The sequence below is a fragment of the Phocoena sinus genome, chromosome 1 (genome assembly GCF_008692025.1).
Source record: "Phocoena sinus isolate mPhoSin1 chromosome 1, mPhoSin1.pri, whole genome shotgun sequence".
NCBI classification, from domain to species: Eukaryota; Metazoa; Chordata; class Mammalia; order Artiodactyla; family Phocoenidae; genus Phocoena; species Phocoena sinus.
This window is the reverse complement of record NC_045763.1, coordinates 136,033,517-136,052,649: the sequence shown is the minus strand read 5'-3', so window position 1 is coordinate 136,052,649 and position 19,133 is coordinate 136,033,517. Positions and strand designations below refer to the sequence as shown.

The following is a 19,133-nucleotide window of genomic DNA, read 5'->3' as shown; positions in this document are numbered from 1 at the left end:
CTCCAGTTATGGAGAATGCAGCCTTTCTACTTTAACCTGGTTCATGCCCTCATGGAGACAGTTAAAGCAAAACAATAAGTTTTGGTGCAGATTTCAGGGTCACAGGGAAGTGGAGATAACTACCAGTGATAAGGCTAAGTTTTCTTTAAGTGGAAAAATGAATCATAACCTCCATAAATGGGGCACTGAAAACCAACATTTCACAATTGAACTTGAAAGGGATTCACTTCATCAGTTCCTTTTTGCAAAAGATACCATCAAAGGTATTTTTTTTGGACATTCTTATGGAGTGGTTTTTCCTACAGCTGCAGAAAGTCTCCAACATGTACATTTTCCATCAGCATGAGGCTCTGCCTCACTTCTATTACACAGTCCAGAGATTCCTAATGTATACATTTCCTGGTATTGATTGGACACTGTTGAAAAGATTGACTTGCCTCTGGAACAGTGGCCTCCAGATCTCCCAGATACCCCACCATGTGACTTTTTGTGAGGATGTGTCAAGAACCTCTGTGTTTGTACCACTTCTTCCTTGTAGCCTCGAGGGACTACATTTTGGCTATGAACAACAATGTTACAAAGGGTCTGAGTGAAATGGGCTATAGGAATGATGTGTGCCTTGTGACGAGAAAGGTGTATATTGAACATTTGTAAGATTATTGAAATATCTCATGATTTCTTTGCAGACTGCTTATTGACTACAACCCCGTTTACAAGTAATACGTTTTTTAAAGCATTCAGTTGTTATTTGAAAAAAAGTTTCTTGAGGATATTCTACATGCAATAAAATGTACAGATTTTAAGTTTGATGACAAACACTACCTCAATAAAAATATGAAGCACTTTCATTACTCCAGAAGGTTTTCTCATGCCCTTTTCCAGTCAGTAGTCCTTCCCCTAGGAACCTCTGATCTGTTTTCCATCACTGCAGACCATTGGCAATTCTAGAACTTCATATAAATGGAATCATTTGGCATATAATCTTGTGTGTGGCTTTTTTCGCTCATCACACTTTTTAGATTCATCCATGTTATGGTATGTATCAGTAGTTGGTTCATTTTTTTTTCATTCATTCAATTTGTTTTAACATCTTTATTGGAGTATAATTGCTTTACAATGGTGTGTTAGTTTCTGCCTTATAACAAAGTGAATCAGTTATACATATACATATATCCCCACATCTCTTCCCTCTTGCATCTCCCTCCCTCCCACCCTCGCTATCCTACCCTTCTAGGTGGTCACAAAGCACCGAGCTGATCTCCCTGTGCTATGCGGCTGCTTCCCACTAGCTATCTGTTTTACGTTTGGTAGTGTATATACGTCCATGCCACTCTCTCACTTTGTCCTAGCTTACCATTCCCTCTCCCCGTATCCTCAAGTCCATTCTCTAGTAGGTCTGTGTCTTTATTCCCGTCTTGCCCCTAGGTTCTTCAGGAACTTTTTTTTTTTTTTAGATTCCATATATATGTGTTAGCATATGGTATTTGTTTTTCTCTTTCTGACTTCACTCTGTATGACAGACTCTAGGTCCATCCACCTCACTACATATAATTCAATTTTGTTTCTTTTTATGGCTGAGTAATATTCTATTGTATATATGTGCCACATCTTCTTTATCCATTCATCTGTTGATGGACACTTAGGTTGCTTCCATGTCCTGGCTATTGTAAATAGAGCTGCAATGAACATTTTGGTACATGACTCTTTTTGAATTATGGTTTTCTCAGGGTATATGCCCAGTACTGGGGTTGCTGTGTTATATGGTAGTTCTATTTTTAGTTTAAGGAACCTCCATACTGTTCTCCATAGTGGCTGTATCAATTTACATTCCCACCAACAGGGCAAGAGGGTTCCCTTTTCTCCACACCCTCTCCAGCATTTATTGTTTGTAGATTTTTTGATGATGGCCATTCTGACTGGTGTGAGATGACATCTCATTGTAGTTTTGATTTGCATTTCTCTAATGATTAATGATATTGAGCATTCTTTCATGTGTTTGTTGGCAATCTGTATATCTCCTTTGGAGAACTGTCTATTTAGATCTTCTGCCCATTTTTGGATTGGGTTGTTTGTTTTTTTGATATTGAGCTGCGTGAGCTGCTTGTAAATTTTGGAAATTAATCCTTTGTCAGTTGCTTCATTTGCAAATATTTTCTTGCATTCTGAGGGTTGTCTTTTGGTCTTGTTTATGGTTTCCTTTGCTGTGCCAAAGCTTTTAAGTTTCATTAGGTCCCATTTGTTTATTTTTGTTTTTATTTCCATTTCTCTAGGAGGTGGGTCAAAAAGGATCTTGTGTGATTTATGTCAGAGTGTTCTGCCTGTATTTTCCTCTGAGAGTTTGATAGTGTCTGGCCTTACATTTAAGTCTTTAATCCATTTTGAGTTTAGTTTTGTGTATGGTGTTAGGGATGTTCTAATTTCATTCTTTTACATGTAGCTGTCCAGTTTTCCCAGCACCACTTATTGAAGAGGCTGTCTTTTCTCCACTGTATATTCTTGCCTCCTTTATCAAAGATAAGGTGACCATATGTGCATGGGTTTATCTCTGGGCTTTCTATCCTGTTCCATTGATCTATCTTTCTGTTTTTGTGCCAGTACCATACTGTCTTGATTACTGTAGCTTTGTAGTATAGTCTGAAGTCAGGGAGCCTGATTCCTCCAGCTCCGTTTTTCTTTCTCAAGATTGCTTTGGCTATTCGGGGTCTTCTGTGTTTCCATACAAATTGTGAAATTTTTTGTTCTAGTTCTGTGAAAAATGCCAGTGGTCGTTTGATAGGGATTGCATTGAATCTGTAGATTGCTTTGGGTAGTAGAGTCATTTTCACAATGTTGATTCTTCCAATCCAAGAACATGGTATATCTCTCCATTTGTTTGTATCATCCTTAATTTCTTTCATCAGTGTCTTATAAGTTTCTGCATACAGGTCTTTTGTCTCCTTGGGTAGGTTTATTCCTAGATATTTTATTCTTTTTGTTGCAACTGTAAATGGGAGTGTTTTCTTGATTTCACTTTCAGATTTTTCATCATTAGTATATAGGAATGCCAGAGATTTCTGTGTATTTTGTATCCTGCTACTTTACCAAATTCATTGATTAGCTCTAGTAGTTTTCTGGTAGCATCTTTAGGGTTCTCTATGTATAGTATGTCATCTGCAAACAGTGACAGTTTTACTTCTTTTCCAATTTGGATTCCTTTTATTTCTTTTTATTCTCTGATTGCTGTGGCTAAAACTTCCAAAACTATGTTGAATAATAGTGGTGAGAGTGGGCAACCTTGTCTTGTTCCTGATCTTAGTGGAAATGGTTTCAGTTTTTCACCATTGAGGACGATGTTGGCTGTGGGTTTGTCATATATGGCCTTTATTATGTTGAGGAAAGTTCCCTCTATGCCTACTTTCTGGAGGGTTTTTATCATAAATGGGTGTTGAATTTTGTTGAAAGCTTTCTCTGCATCAATTGAGATGATCATATTGTTTTTCTCCTTCAATTGGTTAATATGGTGTATCACATTGATTGATTTGTGTATATTGAAGAATCCTTGCATTCCTGGGATAAACCCCACCTGATCATGGTGTATGATCCTTTTAATGTGCTGTTGGATTCTGTTTGCTAGTATTTTGTTGAGGATTTTTGCATCTGTGTTCATTAGTGATATTGGCCTGTAGTTTTCTTTTTTTGTAACATTTTTGTCTGGTTTTGGTATCAGCATGATGGTGGCCTCGTAGAAGGACTTTGGGAGTGTTCCTCCCTCTGCTATATTTTGGAAGAGTTTGAGAAGAATAGGTCTTAACTCTTTTGTAAATGTTTGATAGAATTCACCTGTGAAGCCGTCTGGTCCTGGGCTTTTGTTTGTTAGAAGATTTTTAATCACAGTTTCAATTTCAGTGCTTGTGATTGGTCTGTTCATATTTTCTATTTCTTCCTGGTTCAGTCTCTGAAGGTTGTGCATTTCTAAGAAATTGTCCATTTTTTCCAGGTTGTCCATTTTATTAGCATATAGTTGCTTGTTGTTCAATTATTTTTGAATCACTCTATATATTATTGTGTTTATTAAATTTTATATAAATGCTTTAATATTGTACCTTTATAAATTTTTGATATCTAACTCATTAATTTATATACCATATTATGTTTTAAGAATATACTACAATGGGCTTCCCTGGTGGCGCAGTGGTTGAGAGTCCACCTGCCGATGCAGGGGACACGGGTTCCTGCCCCGGTCTGGGAAGATCCCACATGCCGCGGAGCGGCTGAGCCTGCGCGTCCAGAGCCTGTGCTCCGCAATGGGAGAGGCCACAACAGTGAGAGGCCCGCGTACCACAAAAAAAAAAAAAAAAAAAAAAAGAATATACTACAATTTAAAAATTCCACTTCCTTATTTATGGACATTTACGATTTTCTCATTTTTCCTCATTTTAAACAATGCTGCTACAAACATCATTGGGCACTTGAGGAAAAGTTTCTCTAAGGTATATGTCTAAAAGAATTGCCGATTTATAGAATGTGTTGTGTGTCTTAACTAGGTATTGCCATATTGCTCTCCAAAGCTGTAACAGTTTACTTCATTGCCAGTAAAGATCTCTGTATCTCCAAATCCTCACCAACACTTGGTATTGCCTGATTTAAAAATTTTTGCCCACCTGGTGGTTGTGAAATGGTATCTCATCATTAATTCATTTTGCATTTCCTTGACTAAGTTTCTTACCAATTCAGTAGACTTTTAGATGTCCTCTTTATTTAACTGCTTGTTCATCTCTTTTGCCCACTGCTTTTATTTATTTATTTATTTTTATTTTTTTTTTTGTGGTACGCAGGCCTCTCACTGTTGTGGCCTCTCCCGTTGCAGAGCACAGGCTCCGGACGCGCAGGCCCAGCGGCCATGGCTCACGGGCCCAGCCGCTCCGCGGCATGTGGGATCTTCCCGGACCAGGGCACGAACCCGTGTCGCCTGCATCGGCAGGCAAACTCTCAACCACTGCGCCACCAGGGAAGCCTGCCCACTGCTTTTAGAATAGCATTATTTGTCTCTTACTGATTTGCAGTAGTCTTTATGTATTCTAGATATTAATCTCTTAATGATTATATGTGTCGCTGATATCTTTATAGTCAGTGAATTTATCTTTTAACCATGATTTTGATGATTTGTCTAGAGATTAACATTTTTAACGTCATCACATTTGTCAAAGTTGCCCTTATGGTTTGTATATTTTATATCTTGATCAAGAAAACCTTGAGATTATAAAGGTATTCCATGCTTTCATCCAAAAATTTCAAAGTTTTGCTCTTTACATTTAGGTCTCTTATCTGCAATTGATTTTTGTGGAGGTAGAAATCTAATTTTTTTCCCATTTGAAAAGTCATTTGTCCCAAAACTATTTATTCACTAATCCATTCTTTTTCTTTTGTCACTCAATTTCCGTTATTTATGTATGCATATATTTCTTGTCTCTCTATTCTGTGTAATCTGTCTCTTCTTACACCAATGCCCTATTGTTTTTAACGTCTTGATATATCTGGTAAAAATATCCCCCCTTTTCAAAATTCTTTTTTCTTTCTTCAGAATTATCTTGACTCTTCTTAATCCTTTACTGCTCTTTGTGAATTTTAGGGTCAACTTGTTCATTCCATAAGAAACATATAACAATAAAAAAATTGTCTCAAGATTTTGTTTCAAATTGCAATGAATTTATAGATTAATTTGGAAAGAAGTGGCATTAAATGGCTTTGAGTCTTACTGTCTATATGTATTTCTCTATTTAGGTCCTTTTTATGTCCTTCAGTAAAGTTTTATACTTTTCTCCCTAAAAGTTCTTTTCTTAAAACAGTTTATTGAGGTATAATTTACATACCATAAACTTCACCTTACTCTAAAATTCTTGCATATGTGTTGTTAGATTTATTACTAGGTACCTTTTAGTTTTTATCATGAGGTACCTTACAGTTATTGTGAATAGCATCTTCGCTTTCTAAAATTTTTGTAACCGGACTTTATTTTTAAAGGATTGGGGACTTTTTATTTTCTATCACAAAATAGGATAGGAGGTAACCCTCATTGCAACATATGATGGTAATGAAAAGGAGATGTATAAGCCCAGTCCCAGGAGTCTGAAGCAGATAAAAGGGTGACAAGGAACCCTCCAAATCTGAGACTTGTTTCCAAGTGTTCACACCAGCAGAAAGGAGGCCTGTTTTTAACCCCTCCCTTCACATTCAGTTTATAGTTGACACCACTCTATTCGTACATTCAAGCATTCATTCACTTATTCATATTCTTTTAAATTAAAATATGGGGTTCTTGCTGTATACTAAGATCTGTGCTAGGCATTTGGGATCAAATTTTTTAACTTGTAAAATTAGATTTTATAAAAGAGTGTTGTGTGAAGGACACAAAAAAGGCTAGTTGGCTAACTTCTCAACTAGGCTATCCAAAAAATGTAGCACTTCACAAAGCTCTTTCACATATATTCTTTTTTTTTTTTTTTTTTTTAAATTATTTTATTACTTTATTTTTGGCTGCTTTGGGTCTTCATTGCTGCGCGGGCTTCTCAGTGCAGTGGCTTCTCTTGTTGCGGAGCATAGGCTCTAGGCATGCGGGCTTCAGTAGTTGCGACACGCAGGCTCAGCAGTTGTGGTGCATGGGCTTAGTTGCTCCGCGGCATGTGGGATCTTCCCAGACCAGGGCTCGAACCCGTGTCCCCTGCATTGACAGGCAGATTCTTAACCACTGCGCCACCAGGGAAGCCCACATATATTCTTATATTTAGTCATCATAGCAATCCTTAATCATTTTTATAGATAGTGAAGGTTAAGTAACTGAGTGGTATGGTTTTTGACAAGAAAATAAGATTTAACTATAAAATGACATGATTAAGTTTTTATTGCTTATAAATTGCCTCTGATTTTTATTCCTTTTATATACAGCTCATAATCATTTATTTATTTATTTATTTTTTACAGAAACATTTAATTGAAGACTATAGAGTAAACATAATATCTTAAGATCATAATCATTTATATTTAGTCTTCTTTGAGCACTGTATAGAAGGGCATTGTATAAAGAGATACCTGTCTCCATATTTTACAAAAGAATACTGTGTGAAAACCACTAAGAAGGCAGTGACTAAACACAAAATGTGTATTTCCTCTTCCTAACACCAAGACAGCCATCTTAGTTTGTAGGTAGCCCGTGTGCATTGTTACTTGTTAATGATAAGTGAAAGCTTCTGATAGGCAAACTCTGAGAAATTTATATGGGACAGAAATTGAAGACATAAAGGAAATCTGCAGTGATTAACTCAACAGTGACTTAAATTTTTACTCTTAGAATTACTTTTCATTTCAGTTTCAAAGATGTTCTCTTCAAGATTCTGGTCACTTGGTCTTACTTTTTACATCCTTCCAGACACATTGGAATGTATTAGAAGGCTATGGGCTCTATACAAGGTTAATAATCTGAAGCTTTTCTTCAGTTTGTAGTCTAGGATTTGGAATATAATCCTCATGAAAGCCAGAAAACGCTTTCTCTTCACTAGAAAAGTTTCAGAGAGGAAATATTACTCAAACTAAACAGATTTAGTAAATAAAGCTGAAATTGGCATTTCTCCCATGTATGAATAAAAAAGTCATTTAATTTTTTTTATTTTATTTTAGTCACTGTATATATGCCTTGTTTCCTGGGTCCACGGGAAGCATGAGCCTGTTGGGACTTGGGACAAGAAGAAAACAAGACATCTGCACAAGGAAAACCAGACACTAACAAAAAGTATCCCAAAGTCTGAAGAGATAAAACGCAAACATGACCGACAGAGGACTTAGGGATCCTCCAGAGGGTAAGACTAGTTTGTACAACACTAGGTTTGTGCTGTAGGAAACTAGGGCTGTGCTAGAGAGAAAGCCTCTGGTGACTAAAACTGAAGTTTGGAAGTAAAAAAGAAATTAACTTAATTGCTTAATTTGTTATGATTCTTATTCTTTGATATTTACTGAATTTTACCATAATACCAGACCCTAATTATGAAAAAGAGTTATATTTTAGAGACTCCCATAGTAGGAACCTATAGTATTGGAAAAATTACAATGCATCTTAAAAAAAGATGGTAGACAGATCTTTAGAGTTACATTTTTAAAAATCAGGTAAGCTATATGCTATATATTTAGAGGGGGATCTTTCAATTATAAGGAAAGATGAAATTTAAATTCTTCATCCTACTTACGTGTATGTGTCTATATATATATATATGATATAAAATAGGCAAAATATGAAGTAGGTTTTTCAGAAGAGAAGGGTATTTAAATATTTTATTAAGGATATTTTTAAATATATGAAAGTAGAACCGTATAATGAAGTCCCATGTACTCAAAATCTAACTTCAACTTTTACCTACATAATGGTACTCTTGTTGCCTGCCTTGGAATATTTAAATGCAAACCCAAGACATTATATCATTTTATTTGTCAATACTTTAGTTTATATCTCTTAAAGATAGATTTAAAAAATAAAAAAAAGAACCAAAATAGCATTATCACACCTAAAAAATAAATTAATAGTTATTCCATGCTGTCATCATATATACAGCCAGTATTCACATTTCCCCCATTGTCTCATAATTTTTTTTCTTCACTGTTGGGTTTTTAAATTCTTTTTTCTTTACATTTGGGCTACATACTGCATTTGATTGATACATCTTTTTGGTTGCTCTTTTTTTTTTAAGCTTTATTATGGAAAATTTCAAACATATATAAAAGTAGAGAGAGGAAATGAATCTCATGTACCCATCAAACAGCTTCATCTGCTGTCAACATATGGCTAATGTGGTTTCATTTATACTCCCTTACTTCTCCTTACCCCCATATCATTGAGTTGAAGCAAATTCTAGGTGTCACATAATTTTAGCCATAAATACTTGAACACTTATCTCTAAATGATAAGGATTTCTTTGTAAAAACACTATCACAATACCTTTATCATAAATAGAAGATGAACAGTAATTCCTGAGTCTCATCAAATATCTGGTGTTCAAAATTTTCTGATTATATCATAAATATTTCTTTAACAACTGGTTTGCAGGACAGTGAATCTAAACAGTGTGGTCCACACATTGTTGATGTATTCAAGTACCTCTTAATCAATAGGTTACTCCTTTTTTTTTCTTGCCATTTATTTTTATTTCCTGCTGTTATTAAATAAACAAAGTCTTTTGTCCCTTAGAATTAGGGACATAAGGGAATATGTCCCTTATTAGGGACACAGAATAAGGGAATTCTAGAATTCCCTTAGAATTTCCCTCATTGTGGGTTTTGCATGATTACATTTGCTGAGGCATAATTTAATGTATCCCTCTATCCCTGTGTCTCTTGGAAACTGGTAGTTAGCTCTAGAAGCTTGATCAGATTCAGATTCAGTTTGGCAAGAATACTTCATAAGTGGTACGGTGTACTTCCTATTGCATTGAATTCGGGAGGTTATAGTAATGTCTGGTTTTCCTTCTTTTTGTGGTGTTAAGATTGATCAGTGGGTTCAGCAGTTGTCAGTCTCATTCATCGCGTTCATAAAATTCCTCATTATCCTTTTGCATAATGGTTTTAGTTGCTATTGATGATTATTGCCTAGGTCTGTTATTTCATTAGGGAAGAGGATGTATTTAATACTACCAAAAATTGGTTTGTCATTCAAAATAGTTTTACATTCATATTATTTGTTAGATTAACATGATAGTGAATTTGTTTAATCAGTCACCTTTAGTGAAAATCAAGAGAAATAATGTTTAGGAAGAGTGCCTCATAAGCCATAAAAATCTATATAGATATTTTTATTAATCAGGGACCTTGTTAAAATACAAAAATATAGGGAAATTTTTTTAATAAAAATTATAAATTTTTATCTCAATAGACCCTCAAAAGGATTTGGAAAATGATCCATCAATAAATTGTCAGGCACAGGAGACTACAGTGACAGCAAGTACCACTGAAGAAGCTCAGACCCCAAACCCTGCCTCTGGTCTTAACAAAGACCACCAAGAGGTAGAATCAGTTGGTCCAGGAAGTACAGATACAGATGGTCAATCAGAAAGTCCAGATGAAACAGATGATAGGAAATATCCAAAGGATACAGAAGGTGAGAACGGCCAGAGTTTCCAGGGTGGAGAACAAGGGCATCCACTCCCTTCAGAAAGTCTGGGTGAAGACCTCTTGGATCCAGAACCCAACTGTTCTCCAAGTGACAAGGTGGGAAGAACAGACGCACGCTTAGTGAGCAGCTCTGCAGCCCTCCCTGAGCACGTGAGCGACAGACCCGGAGCTTTGCAGGAGCCACCTGTCCTTGACCCTCAGGATACCCAGAGTCCTGGGCATTCCAGTGCAGGGCTGGAGAGCCAGGACACACTGAGGAAGCGACTGCTGGCACCAGGTGAGAGAACCCCTGAGCTTGTCCTGTTTTGTACTGTTCTTTTCAGAGAACTCTTTCCTTCATAGGATTAAGGCCTTTGCACCTTGCCCAAAGTCACATAAAGAGATATAACTGACTTGAGATTAGAATGAGGTTTCTCGTCTCCTAAACTAGCTCATTCCACTACATTAAGTTGCTTCCCACACATAAGCTGCGTTTTTTAACAGTTTTTATTTATTTGCTGTCTGTATTAATCCAGTATGTTTTTTCTTAAGGCATGACTTTTAAAAAATTTACCTCTGGCTTTTTCTTTATTTCTAATGAGCATATCTTCACTTTCACTTTTTAAAATCTTTTACTTTGGGGAAAACTAAATGCTAAATAAATCAAGAGATAGGTATATTTAAAAACCAACAGCAGTGGTATAGGACCCTTAACTCGGTCATCTTTCAGTTTTATAGGACTTTAAGCAAATTAATTTTTCTATACCTGATTTTCCCCACTTGTATATTAAGGAGAACAGCATCGTATCATTCCTTACAAAGATAATAGTTGGAATGTGCAAAGTCTTTACACTGGAACCCAAGAGATGTGGATTCTAGTTGTGGCCCTACCACTTCCTAACTTGGGTGAACTTAGGCAAATCTGTCAACTTCCTGGTACTTCAGTTTCCTATTTGCAGACTGAAGAAGTAGGACAAGATGCTATCCAGCTGGTCTCTTCCAGCTTTTTTTTACCTTCTGTGATTTTATGGATTTGTACTGTGTGGATTTGTATTTTATAAGTACTCTGAAAGCTCAGTCTGAAATGCCTATTTGCCAGAGCAAAGAAATATAAGACATTCTGTTCATCAGGGACTTGACTAAGGGCTAGAATTCCATGTTTCACCATAAGTCAATGTCTGATCTCAAATATATGTTTCATTAGTTAATATTAGAATAGTCTGTAACTTCAGGGAAGGCAGGGCTATGTCTCTCTCATTTACTGTGTTTCTGTGGCACTTGGCACAGAGAAGTGACTTTATGAATATCTGTTAAATGAATGAATGGATATGATTTGTATGGACCATTATCTGCCATCAGAATTTCACCGGTATGCAGGTTTCACTGAGTAGAGGAAGAAAATACTGTTTTAAAAATGCAGTTATGTGTGGGAAGCAACATAATATAATGGAATGAGCTAATCTAGGAAATGGAGGAACCTCATTCTAATCTCAGCTTGGCCATATCTCTTTATGTGACCTTGGGCAAAGCCCTTAACATCCTTGGACCTTTTGTCACAATAGGTAAAGTAGGGGGACTACAGTAGGTGATCATTAAAGATCCTTTCAGTCCTTAAATTCTGTGACATGATATTTTAAAAACCCGTGTTTTGGTGTGATATGACTAAATGAACTATCGTTTATAGGTGAAGGTGACTCTATTTCTTTATGTTAATAGTGTATGCTATTTGAGTTATTTCTCCAGTAAGGGTTATGGGCAATAGTCAGCTTTCATTGTTATATGAGGTACCTGGCTGGGGTCAAGCACACATCTACACTCTAGAGTGACTTAGCTCAGAGTCTACAAAATACTGCCCTCCTTTTCACCCACACATTTTATGATTGGTGTCTCACCCCACACCTACATTTTTATATAGTTCATAAATTTTCTTAACCTTGTATTCCTTGCTTTGTATACCTCATTCACTAAGTTTCAAGCTTGCTTTTGTAAGCTGTTTTGCAAAGGTAAGCTATTACTGTACAGTAATCTCTCCTGTCTCTAAACTTAATGTCTTTGTTATTTGTATATTAGGGGGGTCTTCAGGAGCCTTTTGAGATGTGAACACTGGAATTAGAGCATCATTGCCCTGTGATGTTGAGTCTTGTGTACATTATTTCTTAAATCCCTTCTTAAATCACATGTTAGATACATTTGGCTGCAATATCAGGATGCTTGTTTCTTTGTCCTTGATGTAAGAGCCAGTGAAGAATTGTGGCTGTAGCAACAGTATCCTTAAGTGAATTTCACAGCATTTCATTTTATTCTAAGTAGAATAAAGGTAATGGTGAGCCTTAAGGAAAAGACAGGAAGTTAGCTTTGTATAAAACAAAATTTTATAAAGTATGGAAATCCTATCAGGTAATTCTTTGCTTCGGTAAGAGGTATAAAGGTATACACACTCTCATTAGTGTACTGTCTAAAAATAATGTTCCTTTTTTTTTCCCCCCCAGAGGTTGAGAGACATCAACAAGAAACACAAAAATTGGAAGGAAACAAGGAGAATGCACAGGATACCATAAGCAAGATTAATAAAAAGCGTTTTCAGAGCTATGGTAAGAACAAAACTGGTCTTACTGTAGTGATTCACATTCAGAAATCCTCAGAGAAGTACCTAGAAAACTAGCAGATTTAAATAGTTTTAACATTGTTTTAATATTTTTTTTAATGTTTGATAGTAATATTAGAATAGAGCAATAGAGTTCTGGGGATTTTTCCCTTAGCGGTGGCAGCCAATATTTTGCCATCCTTAACAAAATGGGAATTCCCACCCGAGGAAGGGCTTTTCATAAACAAGAAACTAAAACTGTTTTTTTTTTAATTGAAGTAAAGTTGATTTACAGTATTGTGTTAGTTTCAGGTAGACAGCAAAGTGATTCAGTTATATATGTATATTTTTTTCAGATTATTTTCCATTATAGGCTATTATAAGATATATGAATATAGTTCCCTGTTAAAGCTGTCTTTTCAATGAAAAAGAAAGTATTAACTTCTCAAATGGCATTTTTACATTTTGACTGTTTAGGAAAAAATGGCCTATCTACAGGTAGGTAGTAGATACTTTTGAGACAGTAGAAGAATATACTGATAGTTCATTTATAAATCACATCAGTAGCTATATCAAAAAATATATAAACTTAGATTTTACCTTTTAACAAAGATGTCATTATCTTCAAATTTCTTCTTAAGAAATTAAAGAAAAAGTATTTCCAGTAGATTTCAACAGCTGAAAGTTTAAAGGACTTAGGCAAAAGAAACTTACCACAGGCCAGTAAAATCTGACAGCATATCTGCCTTTTTTCAGTTTACCACAGGCTTTACTTCTGACTCACATTGTCTCTAATTTTGTCTTTTATTTTCTCTTTCTCTGATAGGCCCCATCTGTCTTGGCCTCCTGTTTCTGATTGTTTTGCTACGTTCTGTTAATAGCTATTATTCCTCTCCGGCCCAGCAAGTGCCCAAAAATCCAGCTTTGGAGGCCTTCTTGGTTCATTTCAGCCATTTGAAGGATAAATATCCAGGCCAGAGTTCCTTTCTGTGGCAGAGAGGACGTAAGTTTCTCCAGAAGCACCTCAATGCTTCACACCCCACTGAGCCAGCCACCATCATATTTACAGCAGCTCGAGAGGGAAGAGAGACCCTGAAGTGCCTCAGCCACCACGTTGCGAATGCCTACACGTCTGCCCAGAAAGTCTCTGCCATTCAGATTGATGGAGCTGGAAAAACCTTTCAGGACAGTGATAAGGTCAAGGAGTCAGTTGACAACGAGCTGAGCTCTGGATTTGAGAAGGGCGGGAAGGCTGCTGTGGTCCACCGCTTTGAATCCCTTCCTGCAGGCTCCACCTTGATCTTCTACAAGTATTGTGACCATGAGAACGCTGCCTTTAAAGATGTGGCCCTGGTCCTGACCATCCTACTGGAGGAGGAAACATTAGAAGCAAGTGTCAGCCCAAGGGAAACTGAAGAGAAAGTGCGAGATTTACTTTGGGCGAGGTTTACCAACTCTAACACTCCCAGCTCCTTCAGCCACATGGATTCAGACAAACTGAGTGGACTGTGGAGCCGTATTTCCCACCTGGTGCTGCCTGTCCAGCCAGTGAGGAGCATAGAAGAACAGGGCTGCTTTCTATAAGCTAAGCACAGAGTTGGTTATGTTCAGCATGGGTTTATTAAAAAGTCAGTTTAAAAGCCTTCCATTTATATGGAAGGAGGTTGACGAATGTGAGGAAATAGCCTGGAAAGCACAAATGAGCTTATTTGAGAAAAGAAATTTTCATTTTTTACTTTTTGTAAAATCTTTCTAATCTAAGCTTGACAAAGCTAAAAGTTGACCTGACTTTTTTTCCTTGCCTGCCTTTCAAGCAAATCAGATATATATAACTGAGGAATGTTCTTCAATCCAAAAGTAGAGCAACAGAATCATTACATGGGAAGATAATCTTCTCAGTAACTACAGAGTGATTTTTGTTTTCTTGAGGCTCTAAGGAGCCTTTTGGATAGTATTTGGACTCAGATTAAAGCAATTACAATTATAAAACTGAAAATTTTTTTAAAAATTTCTATCACATGTTAAATATTTTTAAAATTCATTTTAATAACCTAGTTGTGGGATTACATCTTATGCTTTTTTGCACTTTTGAATAGTATGAAAAAGGAAATAAGAATTCAAATACTTATTTACCTGAATACTATATGTAAGGCACTGTGTTTTTGTTCCGTTAATGAGCTCTGAGGGAAAAGCAGCTGTGCTCAAGAAATGTTCTTAAAAATTGAAAACAATGGGGGAATTGTTTATAATCACTGCAAATGAAGAAATTCCAATTGGCTGTGTCTTCGCTTCAATTTTCTTGAATGATTTAGAGCAGTGATTTTCAGGCTGTCTACTGGCACCCCTCCCCTTTGTATCAAAGAAGTTCTTCTTTTTCCCATTTTATATATTGGGCTCCTCCATAAGATTTAATTGGATTTAATTGGAATAAAGAGTTCCACTAATAATGAAGTTTGAAAATCACTGATTAAGTGAAAAAGCATCTTGGAAGATAGGAAAAAAAATGAAAATATTAAAACTCATGAGTAGGTTGAAAATAAAATACAGGTTTATCAAGAGACATGCTATTTATGAAGAATGAAGACTTACAGATGAATAGCAGAATGTATAAACTAGTATTTACTAGCATATTTCTATGCTTTTGGTTAATCTCTGTTATCATTTCTGTCTCCCCTGAATGGAATTTTATAATTGTCTACAATGAGAGTTTGAGTGCTTTAAGAAGAACAGATTTTAATAACCAGTTGAATCATAGATTTTTATATAGGTACATTAGCATAACTTTACCATACTGTTTACTTATTATACAGTGATGGAACATTTATCTAATGCAGTTCATTTCTTGACCAGCTAGTTAGAAGTATGATTAGGTTAACAATTAGAAAAATGCAAGAGATGCTATACTTAGTGAGAGGAAGTGGAAATGGTAGATAGATTCTAAGAGGTTTTAACAGCTAGTATTAATTGTTAGACCATGTTCTGTGATTGTAAGAAAGCTTGAGAAAGATGCTTATGGAGACAGTGATTGTTGATTTGCATCTCAACCCCGAAGGCAGAACTTTAGTAAAATGATCCTGACCTAATGAAGGATTTGTCCCATTACATGGCATACCTAGGAACTACCACCATGAACCTGGAATATTTCAGTTAGGTTTTGGCCTCTGAAGTCATGTGACTAAATTATGGAAGGATTTTTGGAAACAGTAAGAAGATATAGGGGTCTTTGTTGATGCCTAAACAGAGAGCATAAAGACATGGGGGGAAGAATCTATTTGAAAGTGTTTGTCACAGGAAAAACAGATCTGTTCTAACCAAGACCTGACATTGTGCTCAATTGAGCGTAAGGCCATACCTAAAGGAACTGTTTTCATTTGGGACTTTGTGAAAGACTCTTCCGCTAGATTTGAGGAGAGACCTTCCTGAACAAAAAGTTAAAGCATAGTGAATATAATATCAATCCAATTTAAAATCAGTGGAAACTGAAGAAAAATCTATATGCCATATTCAATATTTTTTGATATTTCTGGATCTCAGATGCTAGCATTACATCACACAAAACCATTGGTGCCTTGTAGAACTGGTGCCTGCTGACCTGTGCTACCTCAGATTTATAAAGAACCAATATGAAGTGTGCATATCTAATCTGTCAGTGACTCAGATCACAGCTGAGACAAAGATGGTTTCGTCATTCAGTTGAATATGGTTTTTCATCATTTCAGTATAATTTAGAAAATATTTCCAAATGTCACAATTTTTTTTTTTACTGTTCAGCCTTTGTTAAAAAAACGTGTCTCCTTCCATGTATAAGTGCAATCAACTGAAACTGTTGTCAGTTTTCTGTCCACTATTTCAAAAATCATTTTTAAAAGAAGCAGTATATTAGCTCTGTGTCCTCATGAATAAAATGATGATTCTTAGAGCATAAAACTTTGTATTTTTTAAATGTACAAATAAAATCTATTATCTAATGTACCCTTAGGTTAATTTCTATTCAATTGTACCTGTTTTTTTACACTTTTCAAGTTTCTAAATTTTCTTTTGGGTGTCTAGTAGTTCATCTTTCATTACTATAATAGATAGTTTGCTTGTTTGACTTAGAACAATGACTTGTGGGCATTTTATATGATACCCAAACATCACCATTTAATTATTATCATAGAACAACTCTAATTGTTATATATTAATATAAATCACTTCTTGAGTGATACCAGAGTTCTAGAACCAACTGGTAGAATTATAAACTGTCTCTTGAGTTTTTTCCCCTGTGGGGTAAATTTTAGGTTTCCCAGTTAGCTCCCAAGCAATGCTGTTGTTTCTACTTCTAATTTTTAAATCAATAAAGTAATTTAAATATATTTCATTTGAAAGCTGCCAAGCTTATGTGGTAAGGTTCAGCAGGCCTGTGACCCACCATCCTCCAGGTAATGACACGGTTGAACAGTGTTCGCAGCTGAGGTGGTTTTGACCCTTTCACGGTTTTTGTTTGTTTTATACAGGAAACGTAAGGAGCACTGATGATAAAATGTAACAAATTCAGCATGTAAAAGTGATACTAATTCAGCAAGATGATCTTCTCCAGGACTATATTTGCATACATCTGACCAGTTTCTATGCAGAATAGTCAGGTGTCTAGTACTTCAAAACCTAATGTTAAGCAGAAGACATACTCATTATAGCTGATTACCACTGACTGAGAATAAAGCTTATATCCATACACAGTTTATTTGTAGAGGAGTACTTTCAAATAGGAACATGATACCTTTTTTCTTTTATCATCTGAAAATAAAATATAGCAATTATAAAAATAAACCAAGACATCTTTGTAAAGCCCTCAATATGTCATTTTATAAAAGCAGTTTTTAGTCTGCTTTTCATGTTGAATGTATGGTTAAATATTAATCTTTATTTTAATATTTTGTCCACCAATCTGAGCATAATGTATTTCATTTTGAAATTTGTTGAAAAGTTAGTGGTTCTGTTTTCTCTTGTTTTTGATTTTTTCAAAAATTAAAGTACCTTTAACACTGTCACTTGTTCAATGGGAATGTTGACGTTTGTCTTTATATATGTATTGTGAATATTAATGATTATGAATCACTATCATAATCCATAGAAATACGATGAAGTGATTATTTTAAAATATTTCTAAGGGTATCTATGAGATTATGAAATACTGAGGCTTATGAGTCACGTGGGAAATACTTGCTATGAATAATATATTTGCAAAGAAGGTGTTACCAATTCTAGAGAGAACTAAAGATATCTGTGTAAAACAGTTTTTCCAGATGACTTTAAAATATGCCTTATTCCTATTATGTTAAGTTTTAGGTATTAGGTTGTAAAGTAGCTGATGATGTGGGCCTAAATTTGCCTCATTCAGACTGAGACTGGGCTACTGAAACTCACTTCCAACTAATACACGGCCCTATCAGTTCTGTATATGGCAGTGCTTCTCGATCTGTTTTTAAAAATATACAAACTAGTTAAGAGCACTAGCCTTATCCAAAGGGCCTGAGAACACAACCAGTATCCCCTAATCTGTAAATAATTGGTAAAGATATAAATAATTCAGTTTGCAATGCCTTTCCTTCCAGGATTATATGCTGTGTTTACTTCAGCTTGTTTTGATGTCTTTAAAAATCCATAGCTTGGTTCCTATACTGGGAAATGATCTCCCACTTTTCCTCATTGAGGCTTCATAAACTAACTTTGCTCTTGGCTAAGAGCAGTTACCTGAACCCAAAAGAATGTTTTTGGACTTGGGAAGCAGTGGGCTCAGTAGGTAGGGTAGAGCTGGCAAGAAGATGTGAAGGCCCGCGGCAGTTCCAGCCTTCCTTCTCCCTGTGCCCACACTAGCCTCAGCCTTCTCAGCCCAAAGCTCCAGGCAGCTGCTTCTGGTTGAGCGGATTACAGGAGATTTAAATGTTTGCCATCCCTGTCCTAAAAGAAACGGCACATTAACTTTCAAACAACTGCAATTTGCTTTTTTTTTTTTTTTTACCTAACAAAAAGAAACGGGCTTTGCCAGTATTAATGTCAAAATTCTTGGCATCCCCCTTCTTCCTTATGTAACCATGATTGTGTTTGCATTTGTTTCTTATAGATGTTGAAGAATGTGCCTTATTCAAGTTAGTTGTGCGGTTTTACGAAAAATAAATCTCCTTAATTTTTCTCCGTTGACTCATTCTTGATTATAGTTCCCCAAATAGCAAGTTTATAGAAATGGGCATATGGTCATTAATGATGGGAAAGGAAACTGCCCTCCTTTGGTAATAAGTTCAAGAGCTAAAGAATCCTGTGAGTGTCAGGAGGTACCAGGCCATCAGTTGCAGGCCTCATTTAGCATTCTTCGTGTGCTATTTCTACTTAATGAGGTTTTCTTCAGTAGGAGAGAGGGAGGGCTTGTAAGTAGAGCTCTGGGAATTGCTCCTAACCTAGGTGT

The 19,133-nt window shown here is 35.9% G+C and overlaps 1 protein-coding gene across 5 annotated transcripts in view; it reads left to right on the top strand.

The window, feature by feature from the left end:
• Positions 1–18,862, top strand: part of TOR1AIP2 (torsin 1A interacting protein 2) — a 44,642-nt gene extending 25,780 nt beyond the window's left edge. For all 5 annotated transcript variants that reach the window (XM_032653650.1, XM_032653640.1, XM_032653630.1 and 2 more), the window contains 4 exons: positions 7,651–7,829; positions 9,890–10,405; positions 12,597–12,698; positions 13,518–18,862. In XM_032653650.1, coding sequence (XP_032509541.1) covers positions 7,796–7,829; positions 9,890–10,405; positions 12,597–12,698; positions 13,518–14,275 — 1,410 coding nt within the window. In that variant the 5' untranslated portion in view covers positions 7,651–7,795 and the 3' untranslated portion in view covers positions 14,276–18,862. The remainder of the gene's footprint in view (positions 1–7,650; positions 7,830–9,889; positions 10,406–12,596; positions 12,699–13,517) is intronic.
• The last annotated feature ends 271 nt before the right edge of the window (positions 18,863–19,133 follow it).